Genomic DNA, 24,622 nt, shown 5'->3' with positions numbered 1-24,622 from the left:
CACATGCTGGAGCTTAGGGCACCTGGAAGATGGTACAATTTTGCTTGTCCTTCGGGGCCATGCTCTGCCCAAGTCCATGCTCTTGACCATGGAGGAAGAGCCACATGCTTTTGCAGAGTCAAAGGGAGTCAGAGCCTGAGGGTTCCTTGGAGATTGTCTAGCCCTTGTTTCACAGAGGAAGCCTAGAAACAGGAAGCATCTGGTCACACTCCATCCAGGGGACCCAAGACTTCAGGCCCCGCCTCCCCCAGCTCGGGAGGATCTCCCAGACCTGCTCCATTGCTCAGGACTCGGCCACCGTGTGGGTGAACCCAGCACGGCAGACCCCATATGTGTCTACCAGTGCCCATGGTAGGATATGCACTTCAGCAGGTGCTGTGGATACAGCAGTGATCAAAATCAGAATCACAGCTGATAGAGGAATTGGTCTAACAACAAGAGCACTTCAGAGGGTGATAAGTGCTTTGATGAAAATGAAATAGGACATTGGGGTAAAGATGGATGTAAGGTACCTAGAAGAGACACATTCATGGAGAAGAGAGAGGGACAGTGATTACTAGGGGCTGGGGGAAGTGGGATGCAGAGATAGCATTTGATGGGGACAGAGTTTCAGTTGGGAGGATGAAAAACGTTCTGGCAGTAGATGGTGGTGATGCTGCAGATCCTGTGCATGTACCTTTTTGCCTTTGAACTGTGCACTTAAAAATGGTTAAAATGGTAAATCGTTCATTATGTATAGTTTATGACAATTTAAAAAGGAAAAGAAAAATGGACACAAACTGCTTTGGGTGCTCGGTGAAGGAACTTCAGAGAAGGGGGATGTCCGAACGAAGGATGAGGAGGCGCCCACGTGTCCACATTTCAGGGCAGGAGGTCCTCTGTGCAGAGCTGTGTGGAGGATGCCCTGTGAGCTGAGATGTGGCCCTACCGTCCGGGCAGCATTCTCTGCAGGCGTGGAAATGTTCCATAAGTTTCTGCTGTCCAACATGACAGCCGGTAGCCGCGTGGCCACTGGGCACTTGGAATGTGGCTATTGCAACAGGACTCTGATGAACTGGAATTGATATTCAAGGAGTCACACACGGCTGGCAACTCCCGCTTCTGACAGCAGGACTGGGTCCAGGAATCACAGCTGGTGTGGGAGCAGCTGCTGTCCCAAGTGGCTTAACCTCTGGGTGAAGGATGGCAGAGCCTTAGTAGAGGCACAGACAGAGTGTAACAGATCGAGGGTGAGAGGTGAATTCTAACCCAATAAAGCTGGGACATGGGCTCTTTAAGTTAAGCTGGGCTTTGGTGCAGGATGGGCCTGGCACAGTTAGAGGGCAGTCAGGCAGCAGGGGCTGAGTGATCCAGGGCTTGGAGGAAAAGATGCTGGCTTTTTTGGACACCTGTAATATATCTGCTGAGTGTCAGCTAAGGGCCAGGTTCATGGCTCAGCCCTTTAACGTCCAGTCTATCTTTTCATCCACTCAGCATCATCTGCGAGGGTTACATGCCTGGTTACAGGAGGAAAAGCTGAGGTTTTGAGGACCTAAGAACTCACATGTCTGGGGTGCTGCGAAGATTTGCACTTGGGTCTGTCTGATTCTGAAGCTTGCACTCTAAGCTGTAAGGTCTCCCCCAGCTTTAGGTGCGTGAGTTGGTTAAGACCTGTTGACCTGCTAGGCCACTGGGAGGTCAGGGTGACCTAAAGCACAGGCTCTGGTGTTTTTTCTGCCACCCATGAGCTGTGTAAACCTAGGCCAGACTGCTCACTTGCTAAGGCTCTCTTTCCTCAAATCTAAAATGGATATAATAATAGAATAGACATTTTGGCTCTAGTGAAATATATATGTGTGTGTGTGTGTATATATATATATATATATATCTGATTAAAACCCCTCATATTTGCAAAAGGATGCTCTAAAAATAACTGAGCTTATGGAAAAACTAGACTGAGGGACAGAAGAAACCCAAACCATGCCACTTCTAGCCAGAGGACTGACAAAAACAATAGCAGTCTTATTTAAAATGTTAGCAAAAGTTAAAAAAAAAAAAAAGACATCCTGAATCCATCACAAAGAAATGCTCCCGTAAATGTGAAGGGCAGGGTAGCTTGATGGTGGAGGGAGAGGGGAAGGTTTGAGGATGCTGAGCTGTGGCAACGAGGGCCAGATGCACAAAGAAGGGAGAATTGCAGTCGTCACTTCGAAGACAGAGCCACTGGCCTGTCCGAGGCAAGAGAAGCCCGTGGGCTGATGGGTATCGCGTGGCGCTGTGTGTCTGCAGCTTGCTTTCTTTAGCTGCATGTGTAAGTGCCGCATTGGCCTGTGGTTTGATGGCACAGGGCAGGGACATGCTGGGGACACTGCAGATCAACCAGTGTGACTCAGTGTCGCAGCAGCCAACCTGCCTGTGCACCACGTGTTCAAATCATTGTGTTACAGAAACGCTCATGATGGCAGAGCAGGCCGAACCGAACTCAAGAGTACTGAGTGTGAAATGAGGTTGTCTGGGTAAAGCATGTGGTCTGGTGTTTGTGTATACAGTTAGAGCTCAAAAGATATTTACTGATGATAAAACCATAATAAATGCCCGTTCTCCACATCTGCCCTGCAGAACCTCCAAGGTGTGGCGGGTATTTGTCCGGGTCTTGGGGCCACGTCTCCATGCTCTGCACACAACGGGAGGTCCAGGGGTTTTATGACACAGAGGGCATCTCTCTGGACCGAACTCTGTACCTGTTGTGGTCAGAGGGTCCACCGTCGTTTGACCAGCACAGTCTGCATTCCTTTTAGAGCTCAAAAAAGTTTATCTTTCTGCTTTTCTCCCAGGCCAAGAGTTCACCATCACAGGTCAAAAAAGATTTGAACAAACTGGTTTCCAAAGTGCACTCTCTGGAATGTACAGCCCCGTCACCTTCTCAGCCTCAGGAGCCAGTCTGGCCGAGGTCCATCTCTTCTGTCTTCTTGCCTGTGATCATGATTCCTGTTGCGATGGCTTCATCCTTGTGCAGGTCCAAGGAGGTAAGGTGACAGTGAGGCCCAGAGCCTCCTCCCTCTTCCATGACCTGTGGTTTGTAAAATTTGAGGAAGGCATGGGGTTGCCAAAGCCAGTATGCACAGCACGGGGAATGCTGTAGGGAGCAGCAGGCATGAGGGGACCACCGTCATTTAGAAGGTGATATTTACAAAATGAGGGACAATTGTGACCCTTCCAACAGGTCATGTACTGTGTTGGCCGCTTCACATGGCAACACCACGTTTCTTCTTGCTGCTGTTTTCAGGGGAAGTATTTCCAGTGCCATTTTTACAAACTGAGAAACTGAGGCTCAGAGAATTTAAACCAGCTGCTCCTGGTCACCCAGGTTATGACACATCCAAGTGTGTGTGGAGCTCTGCTGTGTAGCAGGCTTGATACAGAAGGCGACATGAGTGTCTGAGGCCTTGGGAGACTTAACTGCAAAGGAGGAAGATGCCAAGGGGACTTGACGCTCAGGGAGGGCTCTCTAGAAGAGGAGAGACTTAGTCCAGGCTTTGCGGGCTGGGTAGTGTTTAGAGGGCTTCCCAGGTGGCTCGGCAGGTAAAGAATCTGCCTGCCAGTGTGGGAGACCCAAGAGACGTGAGTTTGATCCCTGAGTCAGGAAGATCCTCTGGAGGAAGAAATGGCAACCTACTCCGGTATTCTTTCCTGGAGAATCCCATGGACAGAGAAGCCTCGTGGGCTACAGTCCACGAGGTCACAAAAGAGCTGGACATGACTTAGCGGCTGAGCACACATGCACGCATGCGGTGTTTAGAGATGCGTGTGCACAGGCACACCTCGTTTTATTGTACTTCTCTTAGTTGTGCTTTTGCAGATGCTGTGTTTTTTACAAATGGAAGGTTTATGGCAAACCTGCATCAAGCTAATCTATCGGTGCCATTTTTCCAGCAGCTTTTGCTCACTTTGGGTCTCTATGTCACATTTTGGTAATTCTTGAAATATGTCAGGTTCTTTCATTATTATTACGTTTGTTATGGTGATCTGTGATCAGCAATCTTTGATGTTACTATTGTGAAAAGATTACAGCTCACTGAAGACTCAGATGATGGTTAGCATATTAAAGTACTTTTAAAGTAAGGTACGCACTTTGTTTTTTTAGACGTAATGCTATTGCACACTTAGTAAACTACAGAACAAAGTGAACATAACTTTTATACGCACTGGGAAACCAAAAATTCATTCACTTTATTGCAATATTCACTTTATTGTGGTGGTCTGGAGCCAGACCCGCAATAGCTATGAGGTGTGTCTGTATATGTCTCTATATCAGCCTATATTTAGAAACCCTGCAATTCAAATCCAGGATGACTTTTGCCTTCTTTAAACTAAATGTTTTTTCTGAGGATACCACAATTTCCCCAGATGTCCAATTACTCACCAGACCATAGGGTTTTTCAAGTTGGAAATGTTGATTTCATTTTCCTTAGGATCATATACAGAATAATTATTTTGTTCCATGGAGCCATAAGCCCACACGATCCTTTATTTTCCATGACATTTCTGGCTAGCAGCTTACGCGCCTTCCCCTCCAGTGTAACCCTGATCTGTGAATTATGTGGGTTTGAACAGTGACCTCGAAATGCTGCAAGTTAAGCTTTTCTTCAAGACACACATCAACCAGCGGGCAGATATGTTTCCCAGTCTTGTCTGATGGGCAGACCTGGAATTTTAACTTGTGAAGCTTTGGCTGGATCTGCTCATGACCAGGAGCAGAATCCTCTTCCTGCCGTCTGGGAAGGCACTTAATTTCTGGAAGAGTCTCCCTTCTCCCTTGTCCCCTCCTCCCCAGCAAGACTCCCACCCCCGCCAACCTCCCACCCTGAAATGGCTTTGTTTCCGCTGAGAATTAGTAGTGACAACTCATGAGACTTCCAGACCTACATTCATGAGCCTCCTTGTACCTCGACAAGTAGCTGAAGCCACTGGGAAGTGGGGTTCAGTGACACTTGCGGGGCCTGAGGCTCCTGGCATCGTAACGGAAGCAGGATCAGCAAAGTGATTTCAAATTTCCAGCCGGCGCCCACCTCTCAGACACCCACAGTGCTCACTGAATGCTAGTTAAAGAAGAAAGCAGCCTGCGTTTCTCTTCCCAGCTCTGAGAGGCGGAGGGAAGACACGGCCTGCCTCCTGTTTAAGTCCATGATTCTCGTTCTAGGTTTATGAGACGGGCAGCCACAGAGCTCAGGCTCCTCTGGGCTCTCCTCAGGCTCTTATGCTTCCCTGCTGCCCCGTGCTCCAGCTGGGACGAACCAGCCTCCCTTTCTGGGCCTCTGTTGCCCCATCTGTGAGATGAAGCAGCCTCACCAGCCCAGGGATTCTGGGATTCAGCTGTGCGTTCACTAACATCATGGATGGTGCTGTTCACAAGGGCTTGTTCCCAAGTGCAGCCCACCTCCACTGACCTCCACAGACTGTCGAGTCAGCACCTCTGTGGTTGGTGCTGAGGAACAAGCATTTTCAAAGCCGTTTCTGTGACTTTGATATGATGGTCTAAGCGGTTTAAGAACCACCGAGTGAGTTAGTGGGTCTCTGAGGTAAATGTTCACCACCGAGATGCTGTTGATAGTAACGGTGATGGTGATTTTTAGCTACTCAGTTAAAAGTGGGACAGGAGAGAACAAAATGTCAAATTTATAAGCCGGACATTGGTGAGTCATCTATTTTGGTGAGAGAAGTTTGAAGTGTATCTGCATTTGGACATAAATTAGGATAATGGAGGGGATAGGAGATGTGAAGTGGTGAATTTCCATTTTTTTTCCCCCAGGAGAATCTGAACAACTGTACTACCTAACAGGGTTATGTATCCAAATGGGTATATGGTATATAAATTATATACCAAATAATGGTATGTATGGTATAAATTGTATACCATGTAATGGTGTATATGGTTTAAATTATATACCATGCAATGGTGTATATGGTATATAAATTATATAAATTGGTATATAGTATATAAATTCATTTGGTATATAAATTACTTAAATTCTAAATCTCAATAAACTTAAACAATGTACTTACATGAGGCTTAATTTCCTCATCTGGAGAAGAAGATAAAAAATAATAAAAATTAAGGGAATTAATATTCTTAAAACATTGACCATAGTGGCTGACATGTCACAGGCATCCCAACATTTGATTTACCTTTATTGATCTAACTAAAATCACTATCAAATTCAGTTAGGGGACAGGTAGGTCTTTCTGCTACTAAATAAAGTCATAACATTGGGGCAGCTTTTTTAAGATTCAGAGTTAGAAGATATATTCAAGACAAAGTGGTCCAATGCTTTCCAACTGCCAAATCTAGTAATGGATCCTCTCTATGCATCCCAGGGACATGGGTGCTCAGCCTTGGCTTGCGTCCACCCAGAGACGAGGAGTTCATTTCCTACCAGGAAGGCTTGTGCCATGAGTGTACAGCTCCTGGATTTTAATAGTTCTGTGCTTTGACAGAACTATTTCCAATACTCTTGCCTGGAAAATCCCATGGATGGAAGAGCCTGGTGGGCTGCAGTCCATGGGGTGGCTAACAGTCAGACACGACTGAGCGACTTCGCTTTCACTTTTCACTTTCATGCACTGGAGAAGGAAATGGCAACCCACTCCGGTTCATGCCTGGAGAACCCCAGGGATGGGGGAGCCTGGTGGGCTGCCGTCTTTGGGGTCGCACAGAGTTGGACACGACTGAAGTGACTTAGCAGCAGCAGCAGCAGTACTTTGACTCTAAATACTCCTTCCTTGGACTTCCTTGCCGGTCCAGTGGTTAAGACTCTGCTTTCCAATGCTGGCTGTGTAGAGTCAATGCCTGGTCAGGAAACTGAGACCCCACACGCTGCATGGTGCGGCCAGAATAATAACAATAATAAATAAATTTAAAAAAATAATCCTGAGCTCTCAAGATTGATTGTGTGTGTGGGAGAGAAAGACACAGAGAGAATGAGAAATGGTGGTGGTGGGGGCCACTGTTTATTTCCCTGAAGCCTCAAAAATCTGGGAAGTGGAGACAGAGGACGCTGGCTTTAGGAGCCCTGGTCATATCAGAGGTGTCACTGCTGCTGATCCCGTGAGGAGGGAGTGGTGGCCCTCCTCTCTGGACTTGTCTGGTAAGACAACCACAGGACGATCGGGGAAGGATGGGCCAAGTCAAAAGCAGGCTCCTGAATTCCTGTGTCCATTCCTGAGGACTGGTTCCCTGCCTGCATCCTACGAGCTTCTCAGGGCACAGACGTGCATCTCCAAGGGGCCCCTGCTTGGTCCCCATCACACCCACCTCTCCTCCGTCTCGAAACTCTTCAGGTCCCCTCCTCTGTGGGTTGCTGAGCTCCCCCGATGTCCTGCTGTGCCATGTCAGAGACTGGAGGGACCCTGCAGAAGCCCAGGCTAATGCTTCCTGTCCTGGAGTGACCTACGACCAGGATAGCCGCCAGGTGACGCTGCGTCTGGGAGGACAGGAGATCAGGGGTAAGTATCTGCCTTCACCCCGGGTGCATTCCTTCACAGTGATCTGTGCTCACCAGCAAGGTCTGCTTCTCTGCTGGGAGCCCTCTCTGTACCCTGAGGAATTTACCCTTCTGAAAAGAATTTGTACCAAAATGCTGCATAAAAAACAACCAGAGAGCATCTCAGCAGTGCTCTGTGGGAAGCGTGGTGCAGCTCTGGGGCCTCAGGTTGGCTCAGGCAGGCTCAGTGGGATGGCTGCACTGACCTTGGCCAGGCTTGCTTACATCCTGGGGTCGCTTGGCAGTTGGATGATGTCGTTTGGACTTGATGGCGGTGGCCTGGCCCTGCTTCAGTGCCTTGCCTTCTAGATGAGCTTATTCTCCTGTGGGCAGAAATGGGAGCGTGCGTGCGTGCTAAGTGACTTCAGTCGTGTCTGACTCTTTGTGAATGGACTGTAGCCCACCAGGCTACTCTGTCCATGGGATGCTCCAGGCAAGAATCCTGGAGCGGGCTGCCCTCCTCCTGGGGGTCTTCCCAACCCAGGGATCCAACCCACATCTCCTGTGTCTCCTGCACTGGCAGGCGGGTTCTTTACCACTAGTGCCGCCTGGGAAGTCCCAGGAGAGGGAGAGAACAGGGAAAAGAAGCCAGGCCACTGAAGGTTGAGACTTGGGTCTGACACTGTCACCAAGACCTCATTACGCTGGCCTGACCTGAAGTCAGGGCTGGGGAAACACTCCATTCTTTAGCGGGAGCGACTGTAGAGTCCTGTGTAAAATGTGTGGATCCAAGGGGGCCAACTGGAACTAGAAGAACTGGAGCCCAAAATGCAATCTGTCTCCCAAATGAGTGCCCCCCTGGGCATATCTCCCCCTCTGACAGTTAAGGAATTCCAGGCAGTAACCGTCACACCTCCCAGCCTAGTTAGAGTGGCACGAGGAACTGCAGGGCCCCTGACCTGGGCTCAACTGATGGAAATAACCCTTGAGCTGGCTCCTTGGTCTTCTGTCTTTGAGAAGCTCTTCCAACCTTTTCCTCAAGCGTGTAATTGTTGGATCTAAAGGTCACCCTGATATCATATGCCCCACCTCTCATTTTACAGGGAGGAGCGTTAGCACCTGCAGCCCCAGCAGGCAGTCAGCTGTCTCTGCCTCCCCTGGCCCTGGGCAACCTCCACCTGCAGATGTCTACCTGGGAGGGGCTGAGACTGCTCTGTCCTGAGTCAGGATGGACCACACCAGTGTGCCTCAGTGTGGTCAGGACCAGCAGGCAGGCTCAGCATCACTGGGGGATCAGGAGAGATATGTGTTCTCAGGCCTCTCCCCAAACCCCCAGGGATCCACTCTAACAGGCTGTCTGATGATGCCACATACACTAAGTCTGAGGAGCTCTGAGTAGGTGACCTGGAAGTTCTCTTCTGACCTTGAGAGATTGAGTTTAAAGGGCCCAGTTGTTCACTTACCTCTTCAGATCCAGTGTGAGGTCGAAGGTAACCTGGCTCCATCTTATCTCCTCTCTCCTGTATTTATCTGCCAGCCCTTGAATGTCAGAACTGGACCCCATGGTTCCAGTCCACCCTCTGAGTAGAGGGGGCGAAAGCACACGCTGGTGTCAGCCAGAAAGAGGAGGGAGGGGGCTGGCCTGTCAAAAGAGCCGTGAGATCCCCTGGAAGTGGTCCTCTAAGGGCTGGCAGAGACCAGGTCCTGCCTTCTGCAGAGCATGGAGACGTTTCCATGCTCTGCTTCCCAATGTGCTGCAGCTCTTGGACTCTAATGGCAGTGAGCTCAAGGTTACCTCCTCCAAGAGCCCTCCCTGACTACCCACAGAGCTTATCCCTTCCTCCTCTGTGGAGCTTCAAGCATGATTCGTGTGTTGGTTTTTTAGGAAGTGCAGGGCAGGGCAATGCACTGAAACTGAGCCTTTGTCTGGAAGCTGCCCTCCCTGGCCCAGCTGAGAGTTTGCCCTGTGGTGTTGAATTACGGTTTTGGACACCAGCTGTGTGGGCTTGAGCTAGCCAGTACATGTCTGCAGGTCTGGTTGCTAATGGGGTAATGACAGCTCCTCGCTCACTGGGTTGCTGTGAAGATGAAAGGAGAGGGTAGACAATAACAGTAGTCATAGAAACGTCTTCCATCATGCTTACTAAGAGCCAGGCCCTGCTCCAAGGTCTCGACCTGTTCTAACTCACGGATCCTTAACACGGTGCTTTGGGGGAGGCAGAGTGTTCCCATTGTTCCCATTTTACAGCTGTAGACACTGAGGCAAACCAGTGAGGGCTTCCCAGGGTCTCCGAGCTTGTAAGTAGAAGGGTTGGGACCTGTCACCAGGCATTCTGCCTCCAAAGGCCTCCAAAGTGACTTTCTTAACTGCTTCCTTATATCGTACTTTCAGATGATACCCGTGTAGAACTTAGTAGCGTATTTGACGCACTATTAATGTTACATGATATCATTAAAAAATCTGTCATTTTTGGTTACATTTTAAGAACTAGACTTATTATATAGTATATAACAAGCTCTGTGTCTTATGAACTTCTGGATTCACACTATGGAACATAAGACCCGGCACAGAGAGTGCACACAGGACCTGTGGAATGCCTACTTACCAAAGCCTGGAAAAACAATATTACAGAATTTGGTGGAATTCCATGAGGATTCATTTCTTTTGTGGTAAATAAAATAAAATAGTTTATTTCTATGATGGAAAGTAAACATATGGGATCCATTATTCTGAGAGGTAACCCAGGGTGAAAACGAGCATTTGAAGAAAGACATATGATCCATTCGTGGGCAATAAATCCAGAGTGAATTGCTTAACACAGAGCGTGTGCTTGGTCCATGCCCAAGAAGTGAAGACTGTGCCCTCGTCTGGCCTCCCTGAGATGGAGTGATTACTTCTGAAGTTTTTTTCCGGGGCCCTGGGTGTATATGTATATCTTGGGGTCCAGGCGGAGCTTTATGAAGGGAACCCTTTGCTGCAAGTTTCAGACAGCCTCAGTCATATTCGTGATGTTCCAGATTGAAGGTTGCTTTGTACACAGAGTGATTTGGAGGTCACCTCCGGTTGGGAACTGTAGGGCACAGATCCTTCCTTTCCACAATAGGAAGTCAGCCTCAAGTACAATTAACCCCTGAGAAGATAAACATAGGGATTAAAATTCTTACTAAAGTGCGAATAGCTGAAAAAAAACCCGCTCCTAATGGCAGATATTGATGAAAGGAAAGAGGAGTGAGAATTCCAGATATCTGAACAGCTGATGGAGGCAGTATAGACTGGATTGGGAGAACATGAGAGGGGGCAGGGGCAATAAAGAGGAACTCTATCCATCTCAGGGGTGGTTGAGGGTCAACCTCTTCCTTCCATTTAACAAATGGCTAGATGCTCATTAGAATACAGACTCTGGAATCAGACCTCGGGAGGAAAATCCCAAAGTGAATGCTTACTCATTGTATGATCTCTCTGTGTTTTGGTTTTTCTAATTATAAAATGAGTTTTATGGTGATTTCTGATGCTTGGGGAGGTTGGGAGGATCCTAGGATGAATGCACGTGAAGCCGTTGGAGTACTGCCCAGATGGGCACTGGGTAGATACTGGAGATGCTGGAGCAGTGGTTTGCATTGAAAACGTTGCAGTTGAATCCTGCTTCCTCCTCCCTGACCAGTTCCATAACCTTGTTCAAATCATCTAACCCCCCAACCCAGAACCTCAGGGTTTTCATCTGCAAAATAGGGGTGTGCTTTTTAATATCTTATACAACGAAGCAGGGCTTCCCAGGTGGCTCAGTGGTAAAGAATCCTCCTGCCAATGCAGCAGACGCAGGAAAATGGGGTTTGATTCCTGTTTCAGGAAGATCCCCTGGAGGAGGAAATAGCTACCCACACCAGTATTCTTCCCAGAAAATTCCCATCGAACGAGGATTGCTAACATGCACTACAGGCTGAAGTTTAAGGTGTAGTTTTCTGAACCCCAAGTCCCTGGTCCCCGACCCGCACATCCAACAGAGGCGCTCTGCAGGATGTCCGATGTCCGGTTCGGACGTCCAGTCTCGTCGGTCAGCTCACAGGTACGCTGAGGACCTGCTTTGGCAGGTGATTTGGTTCATGCAAAATGAGCATTTACTTAGAAAGCATTAGTGAATGGAACACCCTAAATTCAAATAGCAAGCACGTCAGTATCCGTGTTGCATTTTACAAAGCATTTTCCATCAGCTCAGTTGATCCGTGTTTGACAGTCTGGTGGGACCGAGGCCACCTGGGGCAGAAGTGTGAGGTTGTATCACACTTTTGCTCATGGGAGTGAGCTTCAAAGCTGTGACATGTCACATTTCAAGAAGCTATCTTTGCATTAATTGCCGTGGCTAGGGCTTCAACTCCAGCTTCGGGGATCAGAGTCGTCAGGGGCGGCACTCACTGTCTGCTGAGATGGTCCTGCATCTCCTTGGCTGGAAGCAGAAAGTGCCTCAGAGGGATCTTCCTATGACAGCGGCAAACTAAGGAGTCTGGTAACAGAAAATTTTGCTGCCTGGCCGTCTCTCTGGGGCTGCTGCACTGCAGTCATTGGGTGATGAATCTCAGCTACCAGCATGTTCTCCTTCAAGATTTTGAAGGACTGTGGGGGAAAGGGAACAAAAGGTGCAGGAGAGGTGGAGGGTCGAGCGTGCGCTGCTGTGCTGAGTGGGGGGTGCAGGACAGCGTGGGAGGGGAGTTGCTGAGCTCACCCATCTGCCTCTCGTCCTGAGAAGCAGCTGGCTGTGAGGAGCCCAGCCAGGCAGTTGGATCACTGAGATGGGGAGAGTGGTTTCTGCTCTCAAGGGACTCACAGGCTAGTTGGGGTGACCGATAGGGGCATTATTAAACTGTAGTGGGCTTCCTATTTGCCCATCATATGGACTGATGACAGATCACTGGACACAGAATCCCCCTTAGCATCATGTCTTTACTATTTTTTTTAAATGTTCTATAGCACAATTTTGGGCTTCCCTGGTGGCTCAGTCAGTAAAGAGTTTGCCTGCAATGCAGGAGACTGCTTGCCAATGCAGGGGACTCGGGTTTGATCCCTGGGTTGGGAAGATCCCCTGGAGAAGGAAATGGCAACCCACTCAGTATTCTTGCCTGGGAAATCCCATGGACAGAGGAGGCTGGAGGGCTACAGTCCATGGGGTTGCAAGAGTCGGACACAACTTAGCGACTATAAGCACAACTATAAGCACACCACCATAGCACAATTTTATGTATGTATGAAACAGGGTATTAAAATTGAATTTTCATCCAGACATCAATGCACAATAGGTATGACATTTCCAAGTGAGGAATCACTGTAGACTTTCAAAGTAAATTCTCAAGGACCATTTCCCAGACCCCCCACCTACTTGGATGATGTAAAAGGTAGCAAAACAGAGGAAGGAGAATTTTGTGAGTAGGCTCATTTGGGAGAGCGCTGAGGGACGTGTCTCCTCTTCTGTTAAGCCAACCAATCCTTTCTCACCCCAGAGGAGTTTAGGGTAGACTTCTGATCAGAACAAACAAATATATCTCCAAACAAACAACCCATGAATCACCTGGAAGCCGTCTTGTTGGCACTTTTCATTGGCTGTGAGGTTTCTCTTTCCTGTCACCAGCTTTCTCTATAACCTTTGTGCCTGGGTTGACATGTGTCTCAGTAGAGGAATCCACTCAGAGTCTCAGTTCAGTCACTCAGTCATGTCTGACTCTTTGCGACCCCATGAATTGCAGCACGCCAGGCCTCCCTGTCCATCACCAACTCCAGGAGTTCACTCAGACTCACGTCCATCGAGTCGGCGATGCCATCCAGCCATCTCATCCTCTGTCGTCCCCTTCTCCTCCTGCTCCCAATCCCTCCCAGCATCAGGGTCTTTTCCAATGAGTCAGCTCTTTGCATGAGGTGGCCAAAGTACTGGAGTTTCAGCTTTAGCATCATTCCTTCCAAAGAACACCCAGGACTGATCTCCTTTAGAATGGACTGGTTGGATCTCCTTGCAGTCCAAGGGACTCTCAAGAGTCGTCTCCAACACCACAGTTCAAAAGCATCAATTCTTCAGCACTCAGGTTTCTTCACAGTCCAACTTTCACATCCATACATGACCACTGGAAAAACCATAGCCTTGACTAGATGGACCTTTGTTGGCAAAGTAATGTCTCTGCTTTTGAATATGCTATCTAGGTTGGTCATAACTTTTCTTCCAAGGAGTAAACGTCTTTTAATTTCATGGCTGCAGTCACCATCTGCAGTGATTTTGGAGCCCCAAAAAATAAAGTCTGACACTGTTTCCACTGTTTCCCCATCTATTTCCCATGAAGTGATGGGACCAGATGCCATGATCTTAGTTTTCTGAATGTTGAGCTTTAAGCCAACTTTTTCACTCTCCACTTTCACTTTCATCAAGAGGCTTTTGAGTCTGCCTCTCCTAAATTTCCAATGGACATCTCTGGATGTTTTCAACTATTTGGTGTTGGCTAGACTGATCTTGTTTCTAAGAAAAAAGGCTTAGTAATCTCTAAGCTCTGTCTCATTTCTGACAATATCTTGTAGTGCAAATGAATATAAAAAAATAGATTAAACATTCTTTAATACCCATAGGGATTAAGAATTTGATGGGAAAAATAGATCTTGGCAGAAGTACTCCTGGGTTTGTTCTATAATCCCAAAGCTTCATGTTGTTGGTTCATGGTGAGGCTCAGCTCACTGGCTGGCATTCTCTTCATGGGATTCTGTTTTGTACAAGTGATTATCATTTTCCTGGGATGCTGGGGCTGAGAGGGAGGAACTCACATGGCCCTGTTATCACTGGGTGGCTCTGGAGTGGATGTGTGGTGGATACCTACACATGGGATGGCCCTGTTAGTTCTTTACAGTAGCCGTCATTAGCACCAAGCAGAGCCTGGGACCAGCGTTCAGGAGTGTAGTTTATGTAGGAAGGACAAGGAATAGCAGTAGAGACGTTGAGGGAGAATAACACAGAGAAGAGAAAATGGCCAGTAAAAGGTAGACTCTGAAACCTGGGCTTTCCAGTTTAGGAACCTGCCCACCCTCAGTTCAGTCAATCCTAAAGAAAATCAACCCTGAATATTCATTGGAAGGACTGAAGCTGAAGCTCCAATGCTTTGGCCACCTGATATGAAGAGCTAACTCATTGGAAAAGGCCTTGATGCTGGGAAAGATTGACAGCAGGAGGGGAAGGAAGTGACAGAGGATGAAATGGTTGGATGGCATCACTGACTCAGTGGACATGAATCTGAGCAAACTCCAGGAGATAGTGAAAAACAGGGAAGCCTGACATGCTGCAGTCCATGGGGTTGCAAAGAGTTGGACTTGACTTAGCAACTGAACAACAACACTTCCAGGTTTTTAGAGTCAAGCTAACCACCCCAGATGCAGCACAGGATCTCTGCAGAAGTCGCTTGAAGTCAATTAAGATCACATGACACCCACCAACCCTCAAGAATCAGGCTCCATGCCAAACTGCCACCATTCTAAATGTGTGTGTATTCCTGCAGCCTTGATTACAGAGAGAGCAGATTACATGCATCAGAGTCTGCAGGCCTGTTTATGTAATGGGGAAGTTTTAACTCAGTTCTTGTGGAAGGCATGGAATGATGTCTGGGCAATCTAAACCATTAGCCAGGAAAAGGAGGAATCGTGTTTGCTTCTGTTCTCTGTACCTTCTCACCATCAACAATACAGAACTGGAGAGGCTTTGAGGAATGGATCGCAGGATCAGAAGTTCACAGTAGGAAGACTAGTTTCACAGCCAGCCTTCTTGTGCTTGTGCAGTGAGGCTCTGTGTTCACTTGGTGGACTCTGAAAACCACTGACTGCTTTGTTTTCCTTACTCGTTCCTCTTCGTGTTCATGAATGTGCTGAACACTGGTTCTATACCAGGGGTTATGCTAGATGTTGGTGAGAAAAAGAGAAATAAGGCTCAATTATCAGCCTCCGGAAGTATATTTAAGGAGCTGGAAAATTATGGTCAAGCATGAGACTGAAGATAGAAATTCTTGGCCTCACAAATACCATCCCCGGTTGCCAATGAGGTGAGAGTCTCAGAGGACTTAAGTGAAATGGAAAATTAATACAACTGTTGACTCTAAGTTCTGGTCTCTTTAAGCCAATCCACAGTTCCTTAAGTGATGCTAAGTGTCACAGCACCATGACCCTTCCCCTTGTAGTCCCCTTGGTGCCCTAAGAAAGACACGTGGGGTCTGGTGAGGACAGAGGGAAGGAAAAGTGCCCACTGAACTGAGAAGGTACCTTGACAGTGGAAAATGAGGCAGGCAGCTCCAAATGATCAATGGGTCAATTTATTACAGGGTAACTTACTCAGAGGGTTGGATGGGGATCCAACATCAGTGATCTAGAACCATTAGTAGCTACACTCTGCACTGTTGAGGAGCCCCTGGGATGATTTGTAATTAATCTAGGGTCCCAAAGAGTTGGACACGACTGAGTACACATACACATGTAGGAGTATGTCCTTGGTGGCTCAGTGGTAAAGAATCTGCTTGCCTATACAGGAGACTCGGGTTCAATTCCTGGCCCAGGAAGATCCCCTGGACAAGGAATTGGCAGCCCACTCCAATATTCTTGCTGTGGGAATCCCATGGACAGAGGAGCCTGGGTGGGCTATAGTCCATAGGGTCACAAAGAGTCAGACACGACTGAGAGACTGACTGAACAACAAAAGCAAATAGAGGTATGTGCTTGGGAACAAGGCACGCATTCCTAAGTCAAGGTTTATGAATGGTAGCTAGTCTCATGGGTGCTGGGAATACATCAGCCAAGGTCTTTGTCATTGTTTGGGGGCTACCAGAGCATGGAGGCCACCTGGACCTAACAATCGTGTGTGTGTTCAGCTGCTCAGTCATGTCCAACTCTTTGCAACCCCATGAACTGTATAGTCCTCCAGGCTCCTCTTGTCCACAGAATTTTTCAGGCAAGAATACTAGAGTGGATTGCCATTTTCCTCCTCTAGGGCATCTTTCCGACCTAGGAATCAAACCTGGGTCTCCTACATTGGCAGGCAGATTCTGCCACCAGAGCCACCTAGGAAGCCCAACAATTGTTAAACACTATGTGTTAACTACAAAGCCCTTGATGACAGAGAAGTGATTTACCACCCTGGACAGTTCTAGGCTTCAGTGGAAGAATAGGAGGAACTGCATGGGCCCAAGATGGCGTCAGTTATGCTAGCAGCTATACTCTGGTCAGCTTTGATTTTGTACTAGCGGCTAGAAGAGAGCTCCAAGAAGACTTCGGGATGCACCTTGTATGGGAAACAGTGTCAGGCTCAGGAGGGGCCTCAGTGTTAGGGTGGTGAGGCAGTTGTGGTCATGGTGAGTCCCTAGTAGGAGCAAGCACAATGAACACTCGAGCTCATACAAATAAACATCTTCTTTGCAGGTCTGACCCCCCTGGAAGGAACCCAGGACACCTTGACCAGCTTCCAGCAGGTCTATCTCTGGAAAGGTGAGCTCTGTGGTGGGGAGGGTGGTGAGCAGGACACCCATCACAGGAGGCCATGTGGCCCTACTTCTCATTCATGGGGCACTCTGCTCCCCAGAAAGAAAATGTAGAGATTTACTGTCCAAGTGAGTACCCTGTATGGAGAGAAGGGCCTCAATTCTCATCAGACACCAAAGTGTAAAACAAAAATGGAAAGTGTGGAAAGCCAAGGAGGGATGGAGTAAGCACTGGGTCCTGTGAGATCAAGTGCACTGACCACAAGGTGTCCCTGTCAGTAGGATGGGGGCTCTGAGGACCACACCCTACAGGAGGCCTTTCTCCTGGGGGCTCAGACCCAGCCGCCTCCCTCCTGGGGGCTCGGTCATCTCTCTCATCACGTTAGACTTGCCCCACATGCCTTTCACAGTCCCTGGCTCTGAGTAGGCACTTGGTCAATGTTCATAAACTCAAAGGAGGACAAACAAAGCAGTAAAGAATCCGCCTGCCAATGCAGGAGACTTGGCTTTGATCCCTGGGTTGGGAAGATCCCCTGGAGAAGGAAATGACAACCCACTCCAGTATTCTTGCCTGGAGAATTCAATGGACAGAGGAGCCTTGTGGGCTATAGTCCATGGGATCTCAAAGAGTTGGACATGACTGAATGAGCATGAACAACTTTTATAATATTGTATATAAATATACTTCAATTAAAAAAAAATAAAATTCTTTTAAATAGCTTGCTCGCTGGTGGAAAATTAAAGACTTGCTTCTCCCCAGGACATTTGCCCCACTAAACAGAAGCATCCCAAGGCCCACCCAAAACCCAATTCCCCCATCATGGAAGACCTGCTACTGACTTGGGAGTTTATTTAACTCTTTTGAATTCCATTTCATCGACTCTCCACCTGCCTGTTCTGGAATAAGTTATTTCAAGTCTCTGAGTCTCAGTTTCCTCAAGAGTAAAATGGAAATCTTACTCCTTATCTTCATGGAGTCTTGGGAAGACCAATGTTTATGAATGTACTCTGTTAACTCTGGAGGATTTTGCAAACGTTGATAATTCCAGCATCAAGGACAGTAATAGTTCTCTTATGGAGAAGTTGGTTGATGCTCCATAAAAAGACAAAGAATACAGAACTATGCCACTGGATTTTTTCACATCTTATTGGGACCCCTGGCTGTGGACCATGATGATTTCTCACATTGTCATTATCATTTGTTGACCAGAAGAATACCTCCCCTTTCCTCCCAAATATTAGAACAATAATCCCTTTTTCTCTCCTAGATTCTGACATGGGGTCTCGATCTGAGTCTATGGGATGCAGAAGAGACACGGAACCAAGGCCAGCATCTCCATCAGAAACAGGTACTCACCTCAAACTTCTTGATATACTTGGGGGTCTGGCTGTGGAGACAAGATGGTGATGCCAAGCGTCTGATCAGTGAATGGACCCATGATGGGTAAGCTGGAACTTTCAAGTCTGGGGCTGAGCAGAGCTGAGAGCTGTCTTCACAGATGAAGGCTGCCATTTGGGAGGGAGACAGAAATTCCACGTGGCTTGGGAAGACAGAGGGCATATCAGTGGTTCACATTTATAAAGAGGCAGATTTGACTCCTCAACTTCCTAACTGTGGGGTGGGCTGCTGCGGTCAGGACAGACAAGTCACGTGAGTCTGCAGGGAAATGGGCCAGAAGTGTCGTGAGCATGAGTCCTGCCTTAGTGAAAAGTTGACCCAGATGGCTCCCAGGTTTATTCCCCAGCAAAGATTCTAAGATTTTGCAACTCCATAATTTTTAGGACTTTCTGGGACCTTCTGAACTTTTCTTGCCTTACCAGACTCCCAGCCATATTGACTCCAAACCGGCTCTGGGTCATTGAGCCTGCAAGTGTGTGTGTGTGTGTGTATGTGTGTGTGTGTTTGTGTGCATGTGTACATGTGCACACATGCGTATGTGAGAGAGAAAGAGTCAGAAAGATAGAGACAGACAGACAGAGAGATTTGCCATGAGATAAAGCCAAAGGAAGTTGACTCACCCTTTCTTTTTCAGATTTGACAACAGGCCTTTTCTCCCCTGTGGACCTTATCCAGGTCATTGTCGATGGAAACGTATCCCTGCCCAGCCAGCAACACTGGCTTTTCAAACACTTATTTTCACTTCAGCAGGCAAACCTGTGGTGCCTTTCTCGTGAGTATCTTAGCTCTCATCCACCTTCTTCTCCACCCTGTGGTCAGGCAACACAGGCCTAGTTTAACAACTCTTGAGACATAGACAAGATCAAACTCAGAGATCACTTCAGTATTAGTGTCATGAGTGATACGGAAGACAGAACATAACCACATCTTCAGAAGCTAATTGTGCAGTCAGTATCTACTCTGCTCCCAGAACCTATCATCCAATCATCCAATCATCGGTCCATCCATCCATCCATCTGTCCAACAGTCCATCCATCCATTTATCCAACAATCCATCCATCCATCTATCAGTTCATCTATTAATCCATCCACCCATCCACCTATTAATCCATACATCCATCTATCTATACATCCATCCATCCAACAATCCATCCATCCATTCATCCATCTATCCAACAATTCATCCATCTATTCATCTATCCATCCATCCATACCTATCCATCCATCCATTTATCCATCTATCCAATAATCCATCCATCCATTCATCTATCCATCCACCCATTTATCCATCTATCCAACAATCTATCCATCCATCCATCTATCTATCCAACAATCCATCCATCCATTCATCCATCTATTCTCTACCCAATAGGTGTGTCCTGTGTTGAGTATGTGTTATGTTCTAGGCTCTGTGTTTGACCTTGGGGATGAGAAAATAAAAAGTGAATCAGTCATACCCCTCCCTCTCAAGGAGCTCACATGTACCAGAGCAAAGTTGGACACGAGAGTGAGAGCAGGGGAGACTATTCACAGCGTCACCAAGTTTTACATCCTGTGGTCTGTAGTCTGAGACCCTGACTGCCTCTGAGATGGTCCCGGCAGACTCAATGGAATTTCACCCTCTCTCCTCCCATATTGCTGAGTTTACAGCTGACCCCTCACCTTCCTGGCTCTGCCTTGGTTCAGAGCCACCTGGATTCCCTGTTTTCCAGCTGGCAGAACCCTGGTATTTTTCTTGAGCCTTCCAGACTGGACAGCCTCTACTGACTTGGGCCTCAGCCCTTCCTGGGAGGAAATCCCCACAGGGCATTTCCTCCCAGAAGACCCTGCAGGGATAACCCTCCCCCGACAGCCTCCCAGGGACTAACAGCCAACCTCTGTCTTGCCTGTAGGCTGTGCTGGAGAGCCCTCTTTCTGTCAGCTGGCAGAGGTAACGGACAGTGAGCCCTTGTACTTTACCTGCACCCTCTACCCGGAGGCCCAGGTGTGTGACGATATCCTGGAGTCCAGTCCCAAGGGCTGCAGGCTGATCCTGCCCCGAAGGCCAAGTGCCCTCTACAGGAAGAAAGGTGAGCTCTTGGTTGGATCATCCCAAACTGCATTTTCAGTGGGCTGCTGACTCTGTGGTTTTAGAAATATCCTGATCAGCTCTTCTTCTTTCCTAAGGGAAGTTACACAGGCTTTTTGTAGAGATACAGAGGCATTTAGAAATGTATCAGATTGACCAGAGAGAAGATGCTTGCTCTGGACTCCGCTGCTCTTAGAAATTATGTTTATTGCATATAGCAGTTGGAATTCCCATTGGGTGTTTATCAGAGAAAATCCCAACAGCTGTGGCTTCAACAAGACAGAAGTTGATTTTACCCTCTGGGAACATCAGTGATACTCTGGGGAGAGGGAGTCACCTTGCACAGTTTTCACTTCTTCTGTGGTGCTGTGATCTTCCACTTACTGTTCTGTCTTCTTTGCTGGAAGCCTTTCTCAGGTATCTGGTGACCCTTGGTTTTCCCCTTCAATGTAAGACAGGGGCCCAGAAGCTAACTGGGAAGCTCTGAGTGTGTGGTGGGAGCGTGTTGACCTTGGCTTTCTTTGTAAGAGGACGTAGTTGGGTTGCCCTTTGGGGAATCCCTCATATCTATGTGGACTTCCTTGGTGGCTTGGATGGTAAAGAATCTGTCTGCAATGCAGAAGACCTAGCTTCGATCCCTTCATTGGGAAGATCCTGTGGAGAAGGGAATGGCAACCCACTCCAGTATTCTTGCCTGGAGAATCCCATGGACAGAGGAGCCTGGCGGGCTACAGTCCACAGGGTCATAAAGAGTTGAACACAACTGAGTGACGAACACTTTCACATCTTTGTGTCTAGGCCTTTCCTCCAGAGGGATCTTGTATAATATCTGGCTGGGGGCATGAGCCTGGCTGCTTGTGGTTTACATGCCAAACAAGGTTGGCAAAATGGAGTCTCAATATTCACCACCTAGACTAACTGGAAAAAAAATTCCCTGGCTTCAGCAAGGTCCTCTCTGCACTGTAACTCACTCTGAGGCCCTTGAGAGACCTCACTTTTGTACAGTGGGAAGGGGTAGTTGTTGGAAAGAGACCACCTCTGGAGACATACCTGCTTCTTTAAAAGACTTCCAGGCCATTTTGCATCAGCTCACTTTCATCCCAGTACTGTGGATACATAAACCTTTCAGGACTCCAGAAGATTGTGTGTGTGTGTGTGTGTGTGTGTGTGCCCAGTCATGTCTGACTCTTTGTGACCCTATGGACTGTAGCCTAGGGCTTTCCCAGGTGGCACTAGTGGTAAAGAATGCACCTGCCAATGCAGGAGACATAAGAGACATGGTTCGATCCCTGGATCAGGAAGATCCCCTGGAGGAGGGCATGGCAGCCCACTCCAGTGTTCTTGCCTGGAGAATCCCATGGACAGTGGAGCCTGGTGGGCTGCAGTTCACAGGGTCACATAGCATCGGACACGACTGAAGCAACTTAACACACACGGACTGCAGCCTGCCAGGCTCCTCTGTTCATGGGATTTTCCAGACTATATACTGGAGTGTTGCCATTTCCTGTTCCAAAGATCTTCCTGACCCTGGGATTGAACCCTTGTCTCCTGCAACTCCTACATTGGCAGGCAGATTCTTTATCACTGAGCCACCTGGGAAGCCCTGCAGGTGTATAGAGTTGCTTCTTCCCACAGAAGGGTCAAGAATTCAGCCTTCTTAGGTTTATGAGGTCAATTTTTCCTCTGTATTTTTTCTAGCTTCCAAAATTTGTCTCTCTGTCTGATCTCCTATTCTCTTTTGCCTTGTGGGTGTATGCCTTTATAAAAATCCCTTTACTGTGATTTTAGTGAGATTTGGGGAGAGAACAGAGAGTAAGTCTATGGGTTTAATATGCTATCTTTAATCAGAAGCTCTCAGTATGGGTTTGTATACTTTGTCCCCTACAGAAGTATTTTTCTGGTTACAGTGCATCTTCCACTTAAATAATAAGATGTCTTTCTTCCTCTGTGTAGTTGTGCTGCAAGATAGAGTGAAGAATTTTTACAATCGCCTGCCATTCCAAAAGCTGACGGGGATTTCCATTAGAAACAAAGTGCCTATGTCTGACAAATCCATTTCCAGTGGGTAAGCTACTTCCGTTCATCCCTGCCCTCTACAATACTTATTATGAAGACCCTTCTATTTTCATAAAGAAGGTGATATAATATCAGTTAAAGACACAAGCATGAAAAACTGCAAAACGCAAAGCAAAGGGTGAAAAAGGAATAAATAGGCAACATGCAGGAGACCTGGGCTCTATCCCTGAGTTGGGAAGATCCCCTGGAGAAGGGAAAGGCTATCCACTCCAGTATTCTGGCCTAGAGAATTCCACGGACTATACAGTCCATGGGGTCGCAAAGAGTCCGACACAACTGAGGGACTTTCACTCTTTACTTTATTGACTAAGGTGGCTAAGGTCAGCGAACAATAATCAACACAACATTTAGCCCCGAACCTAAGGTCAGCTGATGCAAAAGGGGAACTTGACCCGTGGTTTTTTTTTTTTTTTTTTTTAGTCAATTAATGCAAATTTTCAAGCATTGAAATAAACTTGATCAGCAAAGTCTCCCTGCTGCATTCAGAACCCGGAGAGCAAGCAGAACTTTTTACAGGGCCAGAGGCATATAAGGACTTTTATTTAATTTTTTATTTAAAAAGGTCCTGTGGGACCTCCCTGGTGATGCAGTGGTTGAGACTCCGCACTCCCAACGCAGGGGGCATGGATTCAATTGCTGGTCGGGGAACTAAGATCCCACATGCTACACAGTGCAGCTGAAAAAAAAATTAAGAAAATTTAAAAAAATATATTTTGTTATTGATTTAATTAGCTATAACTTAGTTGTTTTCATTGAACGTGACTAGTGTTTCTCTCCACTAGTCTGTGAATCTCACCTATCAGAATCACCAGAGGGCTTCTTATAACCCGCGGTCCTGGGTCCTACCCTGGACCACCCGAATCAGCATTTACAGGGGGCTCACGAATGTGAATTTCAACTAAGTTCTCCCTGTAGAAGTTAGAATTTAAGAGTCATCGATTTATGAACTATGGATCTGCAAAGTGTTGTTAACACATGAAACTATGCCCTGCTGCTGGCATTTAGAATTGGCTTTCGAAAATGGAGATTAAAAGATGATAAAAGATATCTGGCTGGGCACTGCCCATGCTGATGGGAGTGGGGAAGAAAGGGAGGGTGGAAAACAGGGATCTGCCTGGCCCTGGTGCTGGGTCGGGGGTTGCAGGAGCAGAGCTTGTATGTCTGGACTCAGGGAAGAGTTGTCACAGAGAGCAGGCCCCCAGAAGTCAGAATGACAGCGAGTCAGCCCACCTCGAGGATCCCGTCCAGCACAAACCTTCAGGCCTCCTCTTTCTCCTCTTCCGCCAGCTTCTTCGAATGTGAGCGATTGTGTGACATGGACCCGTGCTGCACCGGCTTTGGCTTTCTGAACGTTTCTCAGTTAAAAGGTAAGGGTGACAACAACTCCTTCTGTAAAGTACCCAGCACTTTACAGTCTAGAAACGTGTTCACATCTGTGTTGTTGTTTGGTCGCTCAGTCGTGTGCGACTCTTTTGTGACCCCATGGTCTGTAGCCCACCAGGCTCCTCTGCCCATGGGATTTCCCAGGCAAGGATACTGGAGTGGGTTGCTGTCTCCTTCTCCAGGGGAACTTCCTAACCCAGGGATCGAATTCGCATCTCCTGCATTGGCAGGCAGGTGGATCCTTTACCATCTGAGCCACCAGCGAAGCCCTGTTCACGTCTATGGTCTGACCTAATCCATAGCATCACCTCGTGGGGGCTTGAGAAAGGGCAGGTGGCTGGTAAATGTGGGAGCTGGGACAGGGTTGCTGGTCCAGTACCCAGTCAGCTGGACACCACACTTCCGCTTGACCCAAGTAGCCTTCTTGCCATGGCTCAATGAACTGTCTTCTGCTTGCTTTTCAAGACCTGGGTCAGGTAGCTTGGTGGGCTGAACTTGGAATCCCTCCATATGATCTGCATTTGAAACTTGATTCTGTCACGTACTAGACGAATGATCCTGGATGAGCCACTGAGTCTCTCTGAGTCTCAGTTTCCTCATCTGTAAATAGAGATACAAGTGCCAGCCTCCTCATAGGCTTCTGTGGGGATGAGCGGTATGATGCCTACAGAGCCTTAGCACAGCTCCGGGCGCATGAAGGACGCTTGACAAGCATGTGTTGCCCCCACCACCGTGTTCTTAGACCAGGAACTCACTAAG

General features: G+C 47.7%; 1 protein-coding gene across 4 annotated transcripts in view; it reads left to right on the top strand.

Moving 5' to 3' along the window:
• Positions 1–24,622, top strand: part of TG (thyroglobulin) — a 235,939-nt gene that overhangs the window by 57,681 nt on the left and 153,636 nt on the right. For all 4 annotated transcript variants that reach the window (XR_003038023.2, XR_003038024.2, NM_173883.2 and 1 more), the window contains 8 exon segments: positions 2,814–3,005; positions 7,318–7,482; positions 16,879–16,944; positions 18,206–18,286; positions 18,971–19,108; positions 20,229–20,405; positions 22,358–22,469; positions 23,768–23,847. Coding sequence is in view for 2 of the 4 variants with exons in the window: in NM_173883.2 (NP_776308.1) it covers positions 2,814–3,005; positions 7,318–7,482; positions 16,879–16,944; positions 18,206–18,286; positions 18,971–19,108; positions 20,229–20,405; positions 22,358–22,469; positions 23,768–23,847 (1,011 nt within the window). In the remaining 2 variants the exon portion in view is untranslated.

The sequence above is a fragment of the Bos taurus genome, chromosome 14, assembly GCF_002263795.3.
Source record: "Bos taurus isolate L1 Dominette 01449 registration number 42190680 breed Hereford chromosome 14, ARS-UCD2.0, whole genome shotgun sequence".
In the NCBI taxonomy this organism is placed as follows: Eukaryota; Metazoa; Chordata; class Mammalia; order Artiodactyla; family Bovidae; genus Bos; species Bos taurus.
The sequence above is the reverse complement of the archived record's forward strand: the minus strand, read 5'-3'. Positions and strand labels throughout refer to the sequence as shown.